General features: G+C 41.2%; 1 protein-coding gene across 5 annotated transcripts in view; it reads right to left on the bottom strand.

The window, feature by feature from the left end:
* The window catches only part of FER (FER tyrosine kinase), a 456972-nt gene that overhangs the window by 53046 nt on the left and 380410 nt on the right, over positions 1-23516 (bottom strand). Inside the window, exon 17 of one of the 5 annotated variants that reach the window (XM_070794113.1) lies at positions 1-23516. This exon is cut by the window's left edge and continues 15033 nt beyond it. The exons of the other annotated variants lie outside the window; for them this stretch is intronic. Within the exon in view, the coding sequence (XP_070650214.1) occupies positions 23474-23516 (43 nt within the window). The 3' untranslated portion in view covers positions 1-23473. 5 annotated transcript variants of the gene reach the window in all.

Genomic DNA, 23516 nt, shown 5'->3' with positions numbered 1-23516 from the left:
TCTGAGCTTCCTGAAAAAATAAACCAGGAAAAGGAGATCTGATGAATAAAAACAACAGACTTGTCTCTCCACAACTTGAAGATTACTCACGGAAGAATTAGAGAGATACTGTTACAAACTCAATATATTTATTCTCCTATTCTCCAGTTTTCTTAATGTGGAATTAGAATGAATACAAAAGGTATTCACATTTGTTTCCGTATTCGTTATACTTCCTCTCTTGATCTCCGGATGCAGTAAGCTCTTGAAACACTGTGTCCTTGTCGGGCCCAAACTACATTTAGCAGCAGCTCTCTGGCCTTTGTGATTCCAGGAATGCAGGGAAATGGACCAGGTCCTTAAAAGGCTTTCCTGGGAAATTCCCTGACAGCCCAGCAGTTAGGACTTGGCACCTACCCTGCTGGGGCCTGGGTTTGAGCCCTGGAAACCAAGATCTTTTAAGCCATGCAGTACCCATCCCTCCAAAAAAACCCCACCGATAAACAACCTTCCTGTTCTGGCTAGATCAGCAGGAAAAACAAACCAAACTAAAACAAAGCCCCCAAATAATAAACAAATCTCATTTCTCAGATATTCCCACTTTTAGGGATATAACTGAGGTGAGAAAAGATCACCCAGATGGAGGTGATCACATACGATGCTACAGGGCGGAAGGCCCTGAAGAATTCCGTCCGGGTTCCTCACTGCACACAGAAGGCGCGAGTCTCTGACGAGGCCCACGGCTAGTCAGAGGCCCCACCGGCAGAGAAGGAATATTTGCCCATTTTTACAAAGGACCCCCCACAATCTCTGAGACACGGGGAACTATTCTGATGTTTAATTCTAAAATTAGCAATATTTTAATACTACTTACTCTCATAAAAACAATTATCAGTAAAAAATGGTAGAAGGAAAAGTATCGGGGAAAAAAAAAAGGGCAGAGAAGAGACTCAAGGCTTAGACAGCTCTCTACTTCATCTATATGAATCGCCTTCCCCAAGAAAACTATGTTTTCCTGTATCAGGCACTTATGGTGAGTAATGGCTTTGAAAATTCAACAAATATTTATTGAGATACAACAGTAAATAGGATGTATTCCTTTCCTCATGGAGCTTACAGATTAGTTTGACACACGGACAGTAAGCAAGTAATTAAGTAATACAGTTGCTGACAGCTGTGTCTGTTACTAGGGAAAAGGAGCTGGTAGGAATACAGAGTGTAAGGGGAGAGGAGGAGGTGATTTTAACAGGGTTGACAGGAAGGCCTCCAAGGAGGTGATGGCTGAGAAGGCGAGGAGATCTGGGAATTTTGAAGTGTAAGTGGCAGTCAGGCTGGTAGAAGGGTCTGAGATGAGAAATAAGTTAAAGGAAAGGGAAGTTGAAGGAAAGTTAAATAAAATAAGTTAAAGGGAAGTTAAATAAAATATGGTAAAGGAAAATTTATTCACACTGGACCTTAGCTAGGGCTCTGATTTTCCCCAAAGGTTTTTGCTGATTCTTTCTTTCATTCAATACTCGGAAGACTGATGAGGCAATCTGTCTTTCAGGTTGGCAAGAAGACAACTTACAGTCAAGCATGTTATCGCACAGAACAAGCTCTTTGCTCTGCACCCCCCGTGGACGTGGTCCGAGCGGGGCAGTTCTCTGATACAGCCCTTCCCGACGTGCCCAGGAGTGCTGCAAATGCGGACGTGAACCGTCCGAGATACTAACCGGATGACAGAGCTGCTGCTGCTTCTCACCAACCCTGAACTCCTTCCTAATGGAACAGGAGCAGGTCACTCAGCGTAGCTGGGCCCTTGCCTAAATCAGAGAGGCCCGAAGTGATGCCTAGGCGCTGCTCTGTCCTCAAGTAACCACAGCCCACCTTTAGTGACAGAACAGCAACAACAACAAACTCCACTTTGGTTCTGTCTGCCCATCAGTCTCTCTAACACTGAAGAGGCAGAACAGCCTGGCTTCCTTAGTACTCACTGCTGGAACACATTCTGCAATTCTAATACGCTATGCTTCCCACATTTTCATACAAAACTCTAGATTTCACAGAAGAGGCCAAAATGAAGTGCAAAAGGTGCTCAGAGCTAATCTATACTGAACAGTCTCTTAGAAGTCTGCTCTTAATTTCTCTGTATTCTCTAGTCCATCTTCAGCTGACAACTTTTATTAGCTGAATTTGCCTTCTGAAGCCTTTGAATAATCTCCCTCCCCAGATCCCCCATTGATACCGTATGCTCGGAAAGGCTTTGAATGCCTTTCATGGGAAGATCATTTCTCACTCTTCTTTGGATCCCCGACACCTTGCACAGTCTGTACTATAGCACTTATTTAATAAATGCTTCACGAAGCCATGCCATTTTTTTTATTTCCCTTAAGTATAGTTCTTGTCATTTAAAAATTCCAAACCACTTTGTAGTCCCTAAAGATCTACCTCTTTTATGAAAACGTCCCGGACTGAAGCCTCCTTGTTTGTCTAATTCCCACACCTGCTCAGTGACTCACCATTAAACAAGATACCCACACTTGCCATGCATATAATCTAAATAATTAAAACAACTGAGAAGGGAGTTGGGGTCAGATTATTACAAGTCGAGCAAACAAAGAAGTGGAACTGAATTTTCAAATGCTCTACTGCGGTTCACTGACAACGCATTTAACGTTTTCAAAAACGCAGGTAAAAAGCTGTTCCTAGTGAGAAAGCCCATTAAGTCCCTAACAGAAAGGAAACAGGTTCCTAGAGTAGCCTCTTGTGCCCTCCTTCTATTTTCAGTCTCCTGTCAGAGATGCTTGTTACTGCTTTTATTCCCTCGGCCTAAAGCTACTATGTGAAATCCATGGTCGAAGAGATACTTTTCATGGAAATTTCACTGGTGCTAACAAATTAGGACCAAAATAACCTTGGAATCCATGCTCTAGTAGCCATACTGGAGCGAGCATTCCATGAAGTCCAAGGCCTCGTCCACTTGATGTGTGTCTAGACGCCTAAGCTGGTGGCTTTTAAAACCACAATAAACCAAGCAAACTTTTCAGGCACCTACACTCCACTGGCACAGCAGGCAGAACCGCCAGTGCGCTTGCTGTGCTACTGTGCACGAATACACAGTGTTCCTCCCAGCAGGAGGGTTATACACGCCCACCACGTGGAGCTCACGCACTGCCCTGTGACTTGATGTAGTCAGTACACGTGAGAAGTGAAGACGGTTACGTCTAGGAACAACTTGAAGAGCCAGTCCACGACTTCGCAAGTTCCCTGCCCCTGCGACGGTAGAACCAGAGGCTCTGTTTCTGGGTGACGACTGTGAGCAGAGCTCCTTTTCTGATCCGTGATGGACTGCATGAGAAATACATTCAGCTGCTTTAAGTTCCTAAGAGTCTCATGCTGTTTGTTACTGCAGCATAACCGAGCTTGCCCTAACTGATACAGGAGGTAAAACTTTCCTGTCCTTTGTGATGACTGGAGTATGGCTGATATTTGCAGTCAATCTGCAGGACCTCTGATGGCTTTCCGGCTTAGTGAAGCTTCTATCAAGTCCAATGCAGAGGAAAAAAATGTTATCTTTATCCGCAATTATGTTATGACCTGAAACTTCTGTGAATTTTTCTTATTTCTAATAAATACTTTAGATACTCATGATGAAACAGGATATCATCAACATGGCTTGTGTGAAAATGGAGAAAGGAAGTTTAATTTATACTTTCAAAATATGAGAAGTTCTCTTTTCTTTTTAATACTCATGAAATAGGTCCTCTCCAGTGCCACGGAGAACTCATATGCTGGGAACACAAGACAGGAGAGGCCCCTGTGCCCCCTGGGCTGCTGGCCCAGTGAGGCCTCCGTGCAGTCTTAGACTTCGGTGCAGGCCATTACAGGGACCACAGGGAGGCAGCTGCCAGCTCCTACAGACTTCTCCAAGTCTCTAAACACAACATGCTCAAGAGACGTGGAAGAGGAGGAGCTGTCACGGAGCACAGGGCCAGCGGATTCTGACGTGAGCCGAAGCGCAGAAACGAGCTATGAGAACGCTGTGCTCTCAAGTTCTCCACCTGGATGATAAGAAGGTCTATCTCCACCACGTAACACTCCTTTCCCCCCAGTCCATCCCTAGGATCAGATGACTCAGATGATGAAAGGCGCTTTCTATGTATTCTTAATGTTTCTAGTTATAAGATAGAAGGCTTTAATCTTTTTCTAACATTAACAGGGGTGTTAAAGGAAAATGCATTTGAGGTATGAAACTTTCATAAGGGGCAGCATCAAACACCAAAATAATTTCAGTGGGTTTAGCATTTAGTCATTTTTCTCCCCTGCTCTCTCAAAAAAAAATCATCAATAGCTTTCTGATGATAATTTTTAAAAAGATGTATTTTCTAGTTCATAACAGTTTTTCAATATTTCTGTGCCCCAATACCACTGATGATATGCATCTTACAAATGACAGCCAAACTCTTTCCCATGGGATTTATGTGAAAAATTTGGCCAATATGAGCATGAAATGAACCAACCTTATGATTAATGTGTGGTAAGCTGCCAGTTCAAGAAGCCTTTAATATTGCTTCAGAAAGGATATGTTTTGCACTATTTCTTCATTTGTGTCTGTGTAATTATCCAATATAGTGGAAAGGGAAATATAATTTTCTTATAGGTATAATTCTGCTCTACTTTAACCCATTTGTTTTCTATTTAAGGGTTTATATGAATCACTATTAAAAGCCACTAAAATAATGCCTTCCTTTTTTATGTAATGTGAATACAGTTTTTGTATTCACAGGATAAAAATAGTCTTAATCTGCTAACAGCAAAAAAAAAAAAAAAGAAAACCTAAGCGCTTTCATTGTCTACAGCAATACTTCACATTACATAAGGCAGCACTGCTTTGCTTACTAGGCACTAAAGGTATTTGCAATTTGAGCTTTTTCGGGGAGTCAGAGAAAAAAGTTTTGTCCTTTATTTCTGCTACGATTCAATAACATACTCGAAAGTCAGCTTGGTAACGGATGGCAGTGTTCTCTCTGTGATTCATGCTTTTACTGCGATCCATCTAGCTCTGTGTAGACCCTGTCAGCTACCTGGCTGCCCATCCTTCTAACTGATACTTACCTCGCCACTGTAAAAGTGAGAAGTTTTCCATCAATTCTTGTTCCCGGGTCCATTTATCAAAATACCAAGCTTCAGAACATGTCAGCAAAATGTGTGTTCCCATATCTACACATCCTAGCCAGAAAAAAATGAAGGGAGGAGGGCTTGCTTTCATACCCAGGGCATATGTTACCAGGGCAATTTTTATATTGATTTAACCAGAAAACCTCTAAATCTTACTGGGAAGAAATGGGGAAAAAAGAAAAAAAAAAAACACTTCTGACATCTGAAGGGATGGTCAAACTTTGTTTCTTAAAAATGCTCCCTTGGTAAAGCAGCGTTCAATAGGAACGTTCGGTTGTTCAATAGGAACAATTTTCCTGTCCTTTACTAGGTTCCCTAAGTTATGAGAAGACAGCGGCCCTGTCCTTTTGGGTACAGGGTGGGAGAGGGAATCTTTGGCATTGTTGGCAGCAAGACAGAGATTCAAGAAGGTGGCTGTGGGAGATGAGGAAGCTGCTGATTATTACAGAGAAGACCCAAGGCCCATCTATACCTCCCTTGACCCATCCGGGCCCCTTGTACTCTTCTGGAGTCTTTCAATGGCTCCTCTTCCTATGCTCAAACGTGGCTCTGGCCCAGACCTGTCTCTCTTCTCTCCCCCTGGGCTATCGTATTCTCCTTCGCGGCTCTGTGTGATTGTATGATTCCTATTCTCTTTCGTGGCCTTAATGATCACATAGCGGCATTAGTGGAGGCTGATGCCAGCATCCCAGTTTCATATTTCCCACTCCACTACTTCAGCAGAACTCTTTGAGATTCCTCTTCCTGGATGGCTACAGATATTTCAATCTCAAAAAACATCAGTCTTGACCACCCTCCCCCCAATCTTGGTTGATGGATTGCCATGGGCCCCCTACTCACATTAGAAACACATACTTGAAATCTTCTTTGACACTTCCCTTTCCTTCACTCTACACATCAATAATTTATCATTATTCTACATCTGGAAAAAACTCTCGAATTCAACACCCTTGGCAATCACACTACGTGTCATAGGACATGCCCTCATCGCTTGCTGAGACAACCAGCATAGTCTCCTAACTGTTCAGAGATGGGAAGTGACTTCACAGCCCCCGGTCTGTGAAACATCAGATGGAAACTCAGGGAGAGCTAAGTGTATCCTAGAAGACTGGGAGGAATCGGAGAAACGAGGAATTTTTGAGGTAGCGGCACTGCTTCAAACAAGAAAAACCGAAGTTCTGGAGACAGTAGCTAAGTCTAGTAAGGCTTTTGGTTAACATGGTCTCACAGAATCTCTCTTCCATTTACTGTCTCTACAAGAAATGCCCAACTACAGGAAACATGCAAGAAAATTCACAATGAATAGTATGAGTGATGAAACCTCTGAGGACCTGCAAGTATCCCATGGGCAATTTAGGGAGACGAAGTATTTCCCTCTTTCCTTAAACCAAGAGCAGGTGCTCTTTTCCCCACCCTCCTTTTCCTGAATATCCTTTGCCCCAGCTCTACACGTGACATCCTCTCCTACACCCGCAAGGCAGAAGTCCCTCCGGTTTCAGTGTGAAAGGGAACCTCCTGGCCTGAGGTGGACTGCAGGGACCAGGAGAGGACATCGGTGCCTTGGTCCAGGGCTGGGCTGGGCGGAAGGCCTGTGATGTCTTCAGGATGACATTGCAGGAGGGCAGGACGTCCATCCCAAGTTACACATGTGGGGGCCGAGTTCCCGAGGAGAAGTGGAGGATTGGGCCTGACGGAAACTTTAGGCCCTAAGGACTGGAGTGGAATCGAAAATTGGTTTTGGTGTCCTTATTTGCTTCTTTGCTTACAGGGCTGAAGCCACTAGGGCGCTATAAAGAGCACCTTTCACCAAGCTCAGCCTCTTACCACCTCTGATTTTCCTATCCCTGTCTATGGCTCCTTGCCATGAGGGGTTAGCACTTCTGTTTATAGTACCTCTGGGTGAAAGTCTTGTTAGATCAGTGTGTGACTAACGAGATGGATTTTTGTTGAGATCCATTTAGAGACTAATCAGATGGAACACTGTCTTGGGTTCCCCCACGGCTCTGTTCCCTATCGCTGGAAGCTAGCCTTACCCTCCTCTTCTATTTCCCTGAATTCCTATAGGACAGACCAAGGTTAACGACTTCACAGAGGCTCCAGAGACACTTGAGCAGAGAAACAGAGGCCCGGCATGAGAGCCGGCCAGGTACAAGCATGGCGGAACTACCCAGGCTCGGCTCACCCTCGGGGGTCAGCGACGGTGTGGAGCAGGCAACCCCTGACTGGCCACTGTCAAGGAGAGCCGGGGCCTCTGATGCCACCCCCCACTCTCCTCCCCTGGAAGCCGTGAGCAGAGCTCTGAAGCCCTCAGGACTGGCTCTAGGTTGGAGGCTTCCTTCTCTATGCCCCCCTCTCTCACAGAGCCGACTGAACAGACCAGGTAGTTTATAAAAGCTACTGTTTCAGTTCAGTTCGGTCACTCAGTCGTGTCCAACTCTTTGTGACCTCACGGACTGCAGCATGCCAGGCCTCCCTGTCCATTACCAACTTCCGGAGTCCACCCAAACCCATGTCCACTGAGTCGGTGATGCCATCCAACCATCTCATCCTCTGTCGTCCCCTTCTCCTCCTGCCCTCAATCTTTCCCAGCATCAGGGTCTTTTCCAATGAGTCAGCTCTTTGCATCAGGTGGCCAAAGTATTGGAGCTTCACCATCAGTCCTTCCAATGAACACCCAGGACTGATCTACTTTAGGATGGACTGGTTGAATCTCCTTGCAGTCCAAGGGACTCTCAAGAGTCTTCTCCAATACCACAGCTCAAAAGCATCAATTCTTGAGCACTCAGCTTTCTTATAGTCCAACTCTCACATCCATACATGACCACTGGAAAGACCATAGCCTTGACTAGACAGACCTTTGTTGACAAATGTCTCTGCTTTATAATATGCAGTCTAGGTTGGTCATAACTTTTCTTCCAAGGAGTAAGCCTCTTTTAATTTCATGGCTGCAATCACCATCTGCAGTGATTTTGGAGCCCAGAAAAACCATTTCAATTAAGACACAATTCAAAAATACTTCCTCTCAAGGAAACCAACAGACTTTGGAAATTTTAAGCTACAGCATGAGATTGTACAGATAAATTGCAAAGCCTGTATTACCTGACTGGTATGTAAGGATGAGGCTTCTTCACTTCATATAGACAACATCAAAATTACTTTTATGACCATAAAAATACTACAGGTTGTCTTAGTAATAATCAGAGTTGAGAGGCTGTTTGCTTTATACAAACACAATAAAAGTAAGTTAACGTTCAGACTGGAGACTCAAGAGTTTGAACTATTATTCAGTTTTAATAAAACATTCTTTTGATGTATTAAATTTATCGATGTAAACAGATTTTGCAATGCAGGGATAAAAGGACGGACATGAAGGTTAGGAATCCTAGATGGAAGCTCTGAAAGCATACGAGTCCTCATTAAACCTCTGTTCTTTCACCTATAAAATGGTGATAATTACCTCCCTTGGTTTCTAAGAGGATCAAATGAGACTGTTTATAAGAGTAATTTGGAAGCTATAACAATCTAAATAAATGTAATTGCTATCATTACTCTCAAGATTGTCTTTCAAAAGAGTATGACTTAGAGAATAACTATGAGAAACATTTCAAAATTATTTTGTATGTGGTATGCACGTGCTATTCACACTTGCATGCTCAGTCGCTAAGTCATGTCTGACTCTCTGTGACCCCATGGACTGTGGCCCACCAGGCTCCTCTGTCCATGGGATTCAGGCAAGAATACTGGAGTGGGTTGCCATACACTCCTCCAGGCGATCTTCCCGACCTAGGGATCGAACTCAGGACTCCTCCATCTCCTGAACTGGCAGGCCGATTCTTTACCACTGAGCCACCTCGGAAGCCCATTCATACTTGAGGACACTTCAAAAACACAGAACAGGTCTTCCCTCGTGGGAGAGTGGATAAGAAGCCGCCTGACAATGCAGGGGACATGGGTTCGACCCCTGGCCCAGGAGGATTCCACAGGCTGCGGGGCAGCCACGTCCAGGCTCCACAACTACTGAGCCCGTGTGCTGTGGCTCCTAAAGCCCACATGCCTGCAGCCTGTGCTCCGCAACAAGAGAACCACTGCAGCAAGAAGCCGGTGCGCTGCCGTGAAGAGCAGCACCCGCTCGCTGCAAATGCAGAAAGCCCTCACCAACAGGGAAGACCCAGAGCAATCAAACAAAAATTTACAACAACAGAAAACACAGAGCCAAAAGACAGCCAGTGAAAACACCCTTCTAATATATGTATTCATTTTTCATCCCTATGCTTCTTGAGCTAGCTCATACCCAGTCTTGTATCAACATGCTTCATAAGTAAATGTGGGATGGCCCAGGCCAAGCGAAAGAAAGCACGGCTGTGAAGGAGAGCTTTACTGTAGTCTCTTTGCTTTCTTCTCTACTTTGGAGTGTTGGTTATTAGAACTCCAGCCTGCAGGGGCAGAAGTCATCAGAAGCAGCAAGGTGTCAGCAAAAGTCCAGGGGACAGTGAAGGCCCAAAGGTGAGGGATCAGCCCATTTACAAACAGATGGGCGTGAGTCAGGGCTGGAGAGAGCGGGCTGTGGGTAATTCTGGAGAATACTTCTGTTGTGTCCTACCTATAAACGTATGATGAACCAGAGTCTGTAGTTCAGTGTCCCCAATAAATTTCATCTTATTTCCCTGCTAAAAGCCCCTCAAACATTCCATCTATAATTACAATATCCGAATTCTTCTGCATGACAGGTTAGCCATTTGAAATCATGTTTCAATTTCCCAAGAAGACAACTACAGTAAACCTTTATTTTCCAAATGAGAGAAATGAGATACTCACAAGCTAATACACTTCCTTAAAAATAGAAAAGTTATTTATTTACCATAACAACTTAGGAAGGGAAAAATTACTTCTGATGTCTTAGTCTAATCTTTTAGCTATCATTATTAATTAAGGGTTAGCAAACACCCTCTTCTAACAACACAAAAGAAGACTCTACACATGGACATCACCAGATGGTCAACACCGAAATCAGATTGATTATATTCTTTGCAGCCAAATATGGAGAAGCTCTATACAATCAACAAAAATAAGACCAGGAGCTGACTGTGGCTCAGACCATGAACTCCTTATTAACAAATTCAGACTTAAATTGAAGAAAGTAGGGAAAACCACTAGACCATTCAGGTATGACCTAAATCAAACCTCTTATGATTATACAGTGGAAGTGAGAAATAGATTTGAGGGCCTAGATCTGATAGATAGAGCGCCTGATGAACTATGTAATAAGGTTCGTGACATTGTACAGGAGACACGGATCAAGACCATCCCCATGGAAAAGAAATGCAAAAAAGCAAAATGGCTGTCTAGGGAGGCCTTACAAATAGCTGTGAAAATAAGAGAAGTGAAAAGCAAAGGAGAAAAGGAAAGATATAAGCATCTGAATGCAGAGTTCCAAAGAATAGCAAGAAGAGATAAGAAAGCCTTCTTCAGCGATCAATGCAAAGAAATAGAGGAAAACAACAGAATGGGAAAGACTAGAGATCTTTTCAAGAAAATTAGAGATACCAAGGGAACATTTCATGCAAAGATAGGCTCGATAAAGGACAGAAATGGTATGGACCTAACAGAAGCAGAAGATATTAAGAAGAGATGGCAAGAATACACAGAAGAAATATAAAAAAAAAGATTTTCACGACCCAGATAATCACGATGGTGTGATCACTCACCTAGAGCCAGACATCCTGGAATGTGAAGTCAAGTGGGCCTTAGAAAGCATCACTACGAACAAAGCTAGTGGAGGTGATGGAATTCCAGTTGAGCTGTTTCAAATCCTGAAAGATGATGCTGTGAAAGTGCTGCACTCAATATGCCAGCAAATTTGGAAAAAACTCAGCAGTGGCCACAGGACTGGAAAAGGTCAGTTTTCATTCCAATCCCAAAGAAAGGCAATGCCAAAGAATGCTCAAACCACTGCACAATTGCACTCATCTCACACGCTAGTAAAGCAATGCTCAAAATTCTCCAAGCCAGGCTTCAGCAATATGTGAACTGTGAACTTCCAGATGTTCAAGCTGGTTTTAGAAAAGGCAGAGAAACCAGAGATCAAATTGCCAACACCCACTGGATCATGGAAAAAGCAAGAGAGTTCCAGAAAAACATCTATTTCTGCTTTATTGACTTGCCAAAGCCTTTGACTGTGTGGATCACAATAAACTGTGGGAAATTCTTCAAGAGATGGGAATACCAGACCACCTGACCTGCCTCTTGAGAAATCTATATTCAGGTCAGGAAGCAACAGTTAGAACTGGACATGGAACAACAGACTGGTTCCAAGTAGGAAAAGGAGTTTGGCAAGGCTGTATATTGTCACCCTGCTTCTTTAACTTATATGCAGAGTACATCATGAGAAACACTGGACTGGAAGAAACACAAGCTGGAATCAAGATTGCTGGGAGAAATCTCAATAACCTCAGATATGCAGATGACACCACCCTTATGGCAGAAAGTGAAGAGGAACTCAAAAGCCTCTTGATGAAACTGAAAGTGGAGAGTGAAAAAGTTGGCTTAAAGCTCAACATTCAGAAAATGAAGATCATGGCATCCGGTCCCATCACTTCATGGGAAATAGATGGGGAAACAGTGGAAACAGTGTCAGACTTTATTTTTCTGGGCTCCAAAATCACTACAGATGGTGACTGCAGCCATGAAATTAAAAGATGCTTACTCCTTGGAAGGAAAGTTATGACCAACCTAGATAGCAATATTCAAAAGCAGAGACATTACTTTGCCAACAAAGGTTCATCTAGTCAAGGCTACGGTTTTTCCTGTGGTCATGTATGGATGTGAGAGTTGGACTGTAAAGAAGGCTGAGTGCCGAAGAATTGATGCTTTTGAACTGTGGTGTTGGACAAGGCTCTTGAGAGTCCCTTGGACTGCAAGGAGATCCAACCAGTCCATTCTGAAGATCAGCCCTGGGATTTCTTTGGCAGGAATGATGCTGAAGTTGAAACTCCAGTACTTTGGCCACCTCATGCGAAGAGTTGACTCATTGGAAAAGACTCTGATGCTGGGAGGGATTGGGGGCAGGAGGAGAAGGGGACGACAGAGGATGAGATGGCTGGATGGCATCACTGACTCGATGGACTTGAGTCTCAGTGAACTCCGGGAGTTGGTGATGGACAGGGAGGCCTGGCGTGCTGTGATTCATGGGGTCGCAAAGAGTCGGACACGACTGAGCAAGTGATCTGATGTGATCTGGGCAACCCTTCCCCTCAAAACACACTGATCTTTTCTTTTTAATAAAACTTAAATTTCCAGTATGAATGATTTCCAACTCATATACTGTAAACATCTTCTGCAATGACTCATACATCATTTAGAAACTGCACAGGAGAAAACACGCTCTGGCGGCAGCAGCAAGCTTCTCTGCACACAGGCCTCCACTCTGCTCTCCCGGCCCTTCCGGCAGCTGCCGCAGTCAGGCTCCACCTGCTTGTGTTTTCATTTCCGCTAGCTACTCAGAGGAGCCTGGGGTCGATCTGACTTCCGCCAGCTGCGGCTCGGGCCCCAGCAGTCCACCCCTCACACCAGGAGCTGTCCTCTGGGCTGCCTCTGAGCCGTGAGCGCTCTTTTCCAGGAAGGACAGCCCAGCCCCTCTCCACCTCCCCACTTGCACTGGATTCTCCACAGCCTGGTGCTCCTCATAGACCCACAGGGCTCTCGGGTACCAATTTCAACCTGAACTGGACTTCAGGGCACTAGGGTCCTCAGACACAGGTTCTGGAGTTTGGCCTGATGCCTTCTGTCTTGGGACACTGTAAGAGGTGACCTCCTTTCCTGGGCCACCCTCTTTCCAGCTTTACTCTTCTCTCAATGTGGCCTTATAGCAGAGTCTGTTAGGGTTAAGATTAAAGTATGAACTTCACTGGAAGCACTGGAAGGTGGGCATGTTTGTTTGGTTCTCTGACACTTCCCAAGCTCCTAGAATGGTGCCTGAGACATAATAAAGCACTCAATAGACTAAATGAATGAACAAATGAATGCCTTCCCAAGGTAGCAGTTTATCTGCATAGTACTTATTTTAGTTCTTTCAGGAATTTCCTTAGCTTGTTGCATCTTTTATATGAGGACAGACTGAGAGGTCAAAGTCCATATTCCAAATGTGCCATCTGGCTTAAAACCAGTTGCATATTTTGGTTTTATCTTCAGGTTATTGGTACTTTTTAAGTTTCTAAAGATAAACAGCATTTGTTTTTGAATATTGACAACAGCATGTTTTGTTGATTCTTCAAAGAAAACTTAATAACAATATTAGTGATAATTATAATAGCAATTGATTATTTTATGTTGATGCTGACATGGCTCCACAATGATTCCCAGGCTCCTACCTAAAATAAAACAATTAGCTAAGAGCATGTCAGAAAAAAAATTTAAATTTTTGTCTTGCACTTAGCAACTAACACGACACTGGCATTTGATGGCTGCTCAGTTATTATTACTGACAAAGTAGAAGTTTTCACTAGTGTCACTGTAATGTTAATTATGAGGGGAACGACCTCTCACAGACCCAATAAATAAACATAATCTCATCTTTTATATTAGAAAAATATGCCTTAAAAATTCTATGATGTAAACTTCTAAAAATCAGTGTTTGATAACTGGGAAAAAGCTGAAGGAAAATACAATAAGTAATATTACTAGCGTGAAAGCTCACTATATGGTTAATCTGAGCAACTGCTGTCCATCTCCACTTAGGATCACAGGAGGAAGTCTTATGTTACTGCAAGAGATTATCAGGATTGACAGGGCAGCACCCTGCAGCTATAAAATTTAGTCAAATACAGGACAGAGCTATATCAAGGAAGGTTACTGAAGCTCTAACCGATAGGGATCTTAAAAAAGAAAATCAGCAATCAGCCGTTTTGGTGGCTTAATCATCTAAAGACCCAACAAATGAACAGTTGAGGTTGTTCAGTTTCTAGTGCTAAGTGCCTGGGTTTCCCTGGTGGCTCAGATGGTAGAGAATCCCCCTGCAATGCAGGAGACCTGGGTTCAATCCCTGGCTCAGGAAGATCCCCTGGAGAAGGGAATGGCAACACACTAGTAACAACACAGTACAACAGCAGCCTGGAGAATTCCATGGACAGAGGAGCCTGGCAGGTTGCAGTCCACGGGGCCACAAAGAGTTGGACGCGACTGAGCGCCCTCCACTTTACTTTCAGTGCTAAGTGCTATGTAATTCTATCTGACCTTGTGAGATTTAACATATATTTCAAGAGAGTGAATTACTAGGTATGAGCCACCAGGGAAGCCCCACCACAGAGGGAGGAATAGCAAAAAAAAAAAAACAAAAAAACACCCCCCAAAAACTCTGCAGAAGCTAGTTCAAATATTAAAAGTGCTTACTAAGTTCTAGACAGTTATTAGGCACTGGAGACACAATAATAAGAGAGACACTTGGTCCTCGGAGAGCCTGACAGTCTAATGAACAGTCTAATGCTGTGCTGGTCAGTAAGGCGGCTGCTAGCCACACGTGACATCTAAAACAGTCCAAACAGAGATGTGCTTTCACCGTAAAATACACACGGGATTCTGAAACTCTGCACAGCAGAAGAATGCAAAATAACTCAATGACAAGTTTCACATTAATTACATGTTAAAATGAAATGTTTTAATATGAGAAGTTAGTAAGCTATACTACTGAAAGCACCTTTTTCTTTTTAAATTTTTAGTGTTGCTACTAGAATATTTTAAATAACATTTTTTTTTAAGTCGCTCAGTAGTGTCTGACTCTTTGCAACCCCATGGACTGTATAGTCCATGGAATTCTCCAGCCCAGAATACTGGAGTGGGTAGCCTTTTCCTTCTCCAGGGGATCTTCCCTACCCAGGAATTAAACTGGGTTCTCCTGCATCGCAGGCAGATTCTTTACCAACTGAGCTATGAGGGAAGCCCTTTAAATAACACAGTGGTTGATATTATGTATTTATTGGACATGCTTAATAGAAGAAACAGATAAGTTAACAGAGGACTAACCAGTCCATTCTGAAGGAGATCAGCCCTGGGATTTCTTTGGAAGGAATGATGCTGAAGCTGAAACTCCAGTACTTTGGCCACCTCATGCGAAGAGTTGACTCATTGGAAAAGACTCTGATGCTGGGAGGGATTGGGGGCAGGAGGAGAAGGGGACAACAGAGGATGAGATGGCTGGATGGCATCACTGACTCGATGGACGTGAGTCTGAGTGAACTCCGGGAGTTGGTGATGGACAGGGAGGCCTGGCATGCTGCAATTCAAGGGGTCGCAAAGAGTCGGACACAACTGAGCGACTGATCTGATCTGATCTGATAGGTTGTCATCTTTGGTAAGTGCTAGGATAGTTCAGTAAAGAGAGGAAGGAGTATAAGAAAGCCTTCTCAGGAGAAAACTGATCTCTCTTAAGCAACAAAGTGTGAAAAAAACAAGAACAAAAACAATTAAAGATCACCAAATATATGTTCATATTAAATATCACATTTTTAAATGAGCAAATATATTTTAACTGTGTTATTTACTAAGGTATAAAGTCTTTAGTCATCTTCTTTATCATCTTTAAAATATGAAGATGGCTTCTTTTCTTTTGCTGTAAAGTATGTCCACTCAGTCACTTTGAAAGCAGAGATAAAGCGTAAAAAAGAAAGGCTATCCAGAATCATTAATACATTGCTACACGTCCTAAAGTACTTGTATGTGAATGTGTGTGTGTTGGCATGAGTCCTCAGTCATTTCTGACTCTCTGTGACCCCAAGGATTGTAGCCTGCCAGGCTCCTCTGTCCATGGAATTTTCCAGGCAAGGATATGCAAAAATATGGAAATAAAAATTTATTTTTATAAAATTAAATCATACTTTATTTAGTATTGTGACTGTCTATTAGTAGTAAAAGAAGGGTCCCATTTATGTTGAGATTTAGAATGTTTCCTAAAATTTGCTGTTACATGCAATGACATAATAGCCAACCCAAAACATTATAGTTTTCAAAACTTTTTAAATGTCTTCTTTGATTACTGCTTTGAGGTAAATTCTTAAGAAATAAAAAGCTGTGTCAAAGGGTATGCATTTTTACAGATGTTTACTACATTTTAATAATTTGAATCTAAAAAACTTGCACAAATGTATACCTCTTCCATATGAGGATGTGTTTTTCTCTACTAATTTATAGTAGGAATGAAAGATTTAAAAAATCGTTACTAACTCGATAGCAGAAATGGTATTTCATTGTTTTAAATTTACATTTCATTTTCAAATGTTTATTAGAAATTAATGAACTTGTTCGTATTCTAAATTAACTGCCTGTTCATGCCCTCTCCTCAGTTCTCTATTTGCTTCTTTATTACTTTTTAAGATCTCTTTATACATTATGTAATATTCAGATTTAGTTTACCACACCTATTTCGACCCTTGTCTTCCAGGTTTCCATGTAACAGTGATTGGTTGATTGCTATGTGGAAGTACATAACAGAGGAATGAAGGGCAGAGAGTCTTGAAATTCAAGGAGGTCTTGATAAAATTACTAAATAATACAGGAATTTAATATATCCTTTTTTAGCATTAAACAGAACAAGCAAAAAATAAACAAGTTAGTATATATAGTTATGCACGTATGGATATGCATGTACGGATGTGAGAGTTGGACTGTGAAGAAAGCTGAGCGCTGAAGAATTGATGCTTTGGAACTGTGGTGTTGGAGAAGACTCTTGAGAGTCCCCGCAAGGAGATTCAACCAGTCCATTCTAAAGGAGATCAGTCCTGGGTGTTCTTTGGAAGGAATGATGCTGAAGCTGAAACTCCAATACTTTGGCCACCTGATGTGAAGAGTTGACTCATTGGAAAAGACTCTGATGCTGGGAGGGATTGGGGGCAGGAGGAGAAGGGGACGACAGAGGATGAGATGGCTGGATAGCATCACCGACTCAGTGGACGTGAATTTGAGTGAACTCTGGGAGTTGGTGATGGACAGGGAGGCCTGGCCTGCTGTGATTCATGGAGTCGCAAAGAGTCGGACACAACTGAGAGACTGAACTGAACCGAACTGAATGAGAATGTTAACGTACATATTTGGAGCATTAAATGTTTAAGTTACAAATTTTCTGTATTTCCAATTATCATTATTTAACCTTAGCAGAGTGTTCAGATTCTCCATCTGGAGCTGATTTTGTAATAAAATAAAGTGTAAGTATTCAACCTTAATCCTCATCCTCCGCTGTCATCATAGCCCTATCACTGATGGTTAGCTAATTGGTCCAGGACCATTGATTCAAATAAATGTTTTTCTACTAATTTACAATATCTCTTTTATTGTACTCTAAATCTCTATAGTTTATATTATAGTCTAATTCTTGACATTATATTCTATTTTCACCAATATTTTATATATACTTATGCCCACACTTACTGTTTTAATTATTATAGGTTTATAAAATATTTTAACATACAACTGGGAAACTTCTTCATCCTTTTTGCTTTTACAATGCTTTCTTCATTAATTTTGCATATTTATCTTTCTATATATACTTTAGAGTCATTTTATATAAAGTTTTCAAACCAAAACACTCAATTTTAATATGAAGTACATTAAATGCAAGTTCCAGCTATGAAGATAAAAATTGCAACCCATTTTACTTGCACAATATGTGAATTTATTATTTTAACAGTTTGTTACCCGCATACTTCAGGCCTGTATGCCTGATCCACCTCGGGCACTGCTGGTGCAGTGTGGGCGTCACGGTCCCTGCGGTCAGCACTCTGCGCTGCTCCACTGTGGACCCCACACAGGATGCAGTGTGCACTGTTCAGCAGCGACACCCAGGTGATGGCCCACCACCCTAAACGCACCTGCCTGCTTTTCATCAAGGAACCCCCAAACATGAACTAGAAACATCATCAAATGATCAACTAGGCCAAAGAGAACAGTCCAAAAGCGCCTGCTGATACTAAACGTGCTTTCTGTGAATGCTTTATTAATATGAAGACCTTTATTTTATGCCCACAAAACTGACCACTCAAAGTGGTCACAGATGTTTACAATGTCATAGACATGCCAAAGTTCATAATTACATGTAAAAAAATGAACCTTGAGGATCTAGGAACTGAAAATATGCTACTTCATAATTAAGAAATAGTTTTTATTTCTCTCATGAAAAAACTTGTATATTTCAAAAAAGGTATGACAAGGATGTGTGTGCTCAATAATTGGGTAGAGAAGGAGGGGCTGAGGAAATATATGTCCTGTGTCCATGCTAGAACAAACTTCACCTTCAACACTGCTACCTGCAGCTGGCAAGCCCACTTTTATATTTTAAATATCAATTTAAATGCTAAATCAGAGGCTTATGTAATTTCTGATTTACAGCTTTCAATAAAACTGGCAAAAGCTAAAACCAAACATGGATGAAGCGGTATAGAAAAAAAAGATGAAATGCCTGGTATGCATAAGAACTGTTATTTCTTCCTGCTGGCAATGACCCTTCATAACATAGTGACATATAAGTGATAAAGTGATTAAAAATTTATGACAACAGTCAATGCATGAACAATCTGCTTGTTTTGCAGTTACCTAATGTGAGTATATATATTCAATGTACTCAAGGAAGTAACCCCAATACATTGGTATCATGCATGAATTATTTCAGTACCCAGCTGTTCCTCTGGCATGTAGCACAGCTCCTTGTACACAGTAGAGACTTATTTATTCAATGAATAATGAATGACTAACATGACATTTAATAGTTTCTGTATACTATAGGTAAAGAGCAAACGTTGAAAATGAGAGGAGGAGAAAAAAATTATCAAGAACTGAAATTAGCATTTTAATACTATTATGAAATAATAATTGTTAGAGAATATATGTATTGATTTCAGGGGCCTACTTCTGAAAGTACTTGCTGATTCTGGGTCCCTAGTGAAATGTAAAAATTAACTTTGAACATAAAAACATGAAGGATATTTTCACTTTTATGACTTCCAATATAGTTAATTAGGAATATCTTTCTTAAAACAGCAATCTTTACAAACAAAAACTTTAGCTTTCATTTTTAACAGCATACTTTGTATGGATTAATATTAATACTTTTTGTATTAATAATTTATTATTATTTTAGGTACAATGAACACACATTATATACACAACTTTTCAAAATGTATTGTAATAAAGTAGTATCAGAGATAATCCCCAAAGGCAGATAATCTTAAAATGAAATTTTGTACTGGTATTCAATACAGATGTATGACAGAGCCTTCCTTATTTCCCCAAAGTGACTATATTGAAAGATAAATCAAGATTAGATGGAACCGCATATAATACATGCCAACAAATATTTAAAACACGGTAAAAAATAATCTTGGGATTTTGCCTGTTAACAGGTTCCTATGTGTTGGAAGTATGTGCAAGGGTTAGAGGCTACTGCAGTCTTTTCTGCGTGCTGGTGGACCCCCTAGTGACCTTCCAAGACAGAGCCTGGGAGCCGGTTCCCTGAGTCTTCACACTGCTAACTCCTTCGGTTTTCACCAGAGTGAAGAATCTCAGTAGTCTTTCCCGATTTCCCATGTGAGAGGATTTTCCCATCCCACTTCTTACAATTCATTCTCATCATTGCCCCCTGTTTGCTTCCATCACAGCTTCTGTCACAACTAGTGAATACCTAAAGTGTTTACCTTTTTACTGCCATCCCTACCTGATTATAAAAAGGAGTTATACAGCTGGTACCTAATACAATGCTTTGCACAAAATGAATAGTCCAGTAAGTGTCTGCAAAATGAAAGAAAGTAGAGATTAGGCCCGAGGAGGTTTGCTCTAGTCGCTGTAAGTTCGTAGCTATGAATAGGCAATAAATTCTTATTCATTAATCAATCTTTTTATTGAAAATGAAAATTATCCAATTATGTTGACTTAGAAAATTTTCCTGGACCATGCTTGGGTTTTGATGGGTACACTGTTGAAATTAAGATCTCCACCTCTTTTTTTCAAGCACCTTCTGTGTAGTGGCTCCATATATAAGGAATAGGTAAGTGAGCAGAGGATGAAAGCGAGGGGGCACCACTGCTGCCCAGCCCTTCCGAGAGGGACAGAGGCGAGGCCTCCTCAAGATCCACCCAGTGGGGACCTGCATGGCTCTGACCTCAGAGCGCACATGGAGGGGCCCCGACGACCAGATAACTGGGTGAAGGCAGGGGGACAGCGAGTCCCCTCTGGACTTAATCAGCTATCCGAGGCCACACAGTGAATGTTTAGAGGCATTTTTCTGTGTTTTAAAGGTAACAACAGCAATTATTTCCAGGCACGTAACTGTAGTTGTCCATAGAGAATTCAATAAAGGTCAGGGAGTCTCTCAGACTGAAAGTATGGTTTCTGGAACTGAGTAAATTACTGGCTGCATCAGGATAAAAACAACAGCTGCAGATATGAGTCTTTGAGCACTAAGCAATGAATGAGCCCCCAGGGAGGTAGCAGTCTGAGCCCTCACTGTCTCGTCCTTTCCGGCAAGCCAGAAGAACAAGGAGTCCTGTAGATGCTGCCTAAAAAGAATTTCCAGTTTAGGAATAAGTATATTAAAGACAATGTGTGGGTGCTGCTCCCTAAAACTCCTACCTCTCAAGTGACAAAGCCTCCTAAGAGACAATTTATAATACAAAACAAATGAGAATATCAGATTTTTAGAAGTAGCACATCAAGAGGTAAAAGCAAAATACAGTTCTTCCGGTCTGCTACCGTAACATTTCAAAACTAATACTGTGACTACTAGCACTAACTCACATTGATGGAGTGATTAGAATATTCCAGGCACTGTGCTAAACACAAGTTTCACCCAAATCTTTTAAGTACTACGATCACCCCAATTTTACAGACAATATACAAGTTAAGTACTACGATCACCCCAATTTTACAGACTATATACAAGTTTGGAGCAGGGTGTGTTATGCTATTTAAAAGATATGTCTGTGGTAGGAGGAGATAATGAACTTAATTGCAGATTTTTTACAATCTTTGAATATAATTCACCTCTAAGAAAAACTTGGTAAAGTGCTTCCATAAAATAATTTATATAACTTATGTTTAAATCCCTATTTTCACAGTGACTGTTACTTTATGGTTATATATTTATCCAAACAGTGGTTCACAAATCATTTGAATCCACTGTATTATATATATGCTTCTAATGTTTATAAGGGGAAGCATAGTCAATAATTCTAAATATTTATCTCCTGAATTATCAGGATCTTGAGGACAGTAAGTTTACTGAAAGAAAAACAAATTGCTTTAAGACCTTCCCTAGTGAGTGGTAGTCAACTTGTCTTAAAAGGAAAACTCACATTTCTTGTCTTGTATTTTCTTTCTATTAAGTGCTTTTCTCTCACAAGTCACAGTTTCGAGATGTCAGTTGAAGGCTGCTGTCCATCAAGGAAGGTAGTAAAGAAAAACTACTAACAAAAATGTCTGTAAGAAAGGACAGACCAAATCTTACAGCTGACAGGTGTTATACTTCTCAGGACAAATGAGGCCTTTCTGAATACAGAGGAAGGGAGAAGAATCCAGCACAGTGATTTCTCGGAACTTACACAGGCTTCTAATGAAAAACGTCTTCCATTTCACCAGAGCACAGAGCGCTCACACTCTGTATGAATTACTGGTCTTTGTACAAGCCACTGGGTGGAAAAATACTGCTAATAATTTCCTCCTGCATTTTGTTTCTCAAAGCTTTCAAACTGGTTATTGTAACAAGGATAAAGGAAACCGCCAAGCACCTAGTTTTCTGTTCCTTTGAAATGTTTCTGGCCAGTATCACTGCTAACATAAGCTCGTAAGAGTATTTCATAGACTTAAAGTGATACTGACTGAGATAGTCTGAGATGACTGGAAAATTAAAATATTCTGCAGCTAAAAGAAGCAATGATAAAAATGTAAATTAACCTTCTTCTGCCTAGCATTCACTGACCCAAGTTTTAAAACTTCAATTTTTACATATGCTACAAAATGATTACTCAGCTTTTAATTTAAAAAGTAAATGTGAATGCAATGTTATTAAGCAAAGAAAATGAGAAAATATTTAAAAGATATTTCTCATGGGTTTAAGAACTATGTCAGGTATACTTGGGTATATATACTCCACAAGGAGTACATAATACTTTTTTTTTTTTCCAACAAAATAGCTTCTAGGTCTGATCCTATGTAATAAAAATAATAATGTTACCTATTTGTATAGTTTACCATCTACAAATAACTTTTATTTACATGATCACATTATCATTCAGTCAGTAAACATTTGGTGACTGCGACTTGATGCCAAGTCCCCTGCTAAATGACCGGGGGGCAGAACCATCGTTACGTTTCACTACTGAGGAAGGACATCAGAAAAATTCGTAGCTAATTACCACAAGAATTCAGGCGTCCTACGCCCGGGAACCCCATCTTCATGTGGTTTACCATCACTGACATTTTAAATTCACAAAATGATCAACGTAAAGTTACCCCTACCTGAGTATGTAACAATATCCATATGATTTATAAGAGCTTGATATTCACTGCTTGGTGTGAACTTATGGCATTATAAGGTATACATTAAAAGCATGCAGAATTTCATACAGTGATCTCACCTGTGTACAGAGAAACGAGCTTAGCATTTAATGGATGACCTTTACCATTCTAGAAGTTATCCTGGAGCGAAAAACTTCTCTGTACTTGTAACATGATAAGCATAATGGAGTTAACGCATTACACCTGAGAAAGAATCAATACTATCAACAAAGTTCCTTAAAATAAAAGTAAAATCCCAGATGGTAGATGAAATGGAAACCTAAATGCTTGGACAAACTGTCTCACAGTAGGTTCTCATCCAAGAGTTCTGACATATACTGGCAAAAGGTAGCTAAATCTTTTATTATAAACCTGAACATTCCATTCATCTTCTGTTATGACATTTTTAAATGCACGACCACATACAGATGTACTTTTTCATTATTTACTTCACTAAGCTCTTCCTCTAAACTGCTAGATAATTTTCATTCATAGAAGAGGAAGACGTGGAACATGATATTATGCTTAAAATGCCATTTATCTTCACTCAAACTATGCGTTTGTCTTTCTTACAGAGTGACATCCCAAAGACAAAATGCAATGCAAATGTTCTGTGTCAGTGAAGACCGGCTGCATCAGAAATAACCATCAGGAAATGCGGTGGCAGCCTACAGTCAAGGACACCAGCACAAGGAGAGCGTGGATATCCGTTTGTTTCTCAGAATAAGGCAGAGCTGCAACATTTTAAACAAGTAACTTGGTCCAGATTTTATCTAATTCATCGGATATGCCATAGAACTGGAAGAGTGATTTAATGTCTTCCCATTTTACCCAAACGAACTGTCAAATTGTAC

The sequence above is a fragment of the Bos indicus genome, chromosome 7, assembly GCF_029378745.1.
Source record: "Bos indicus isolate NIAB-ARS_2022 breed Sahiwal x Tharparkar chromosome 7, NIAB-ARS_B.indTharparkar_mat_pri_1.0, whole genome shotgun sequence".
Classification (NCBI taxonomy): Eukaryota; Metazoa; Chordata; class Mammalia; order Artiodactyla; family Bovidae; genus Bos; species Bos indicus.
Note: the sequence above shows the minus strand (reverse complement) of the source record. Positions and strands in the feature narration are given on the sequence as shown.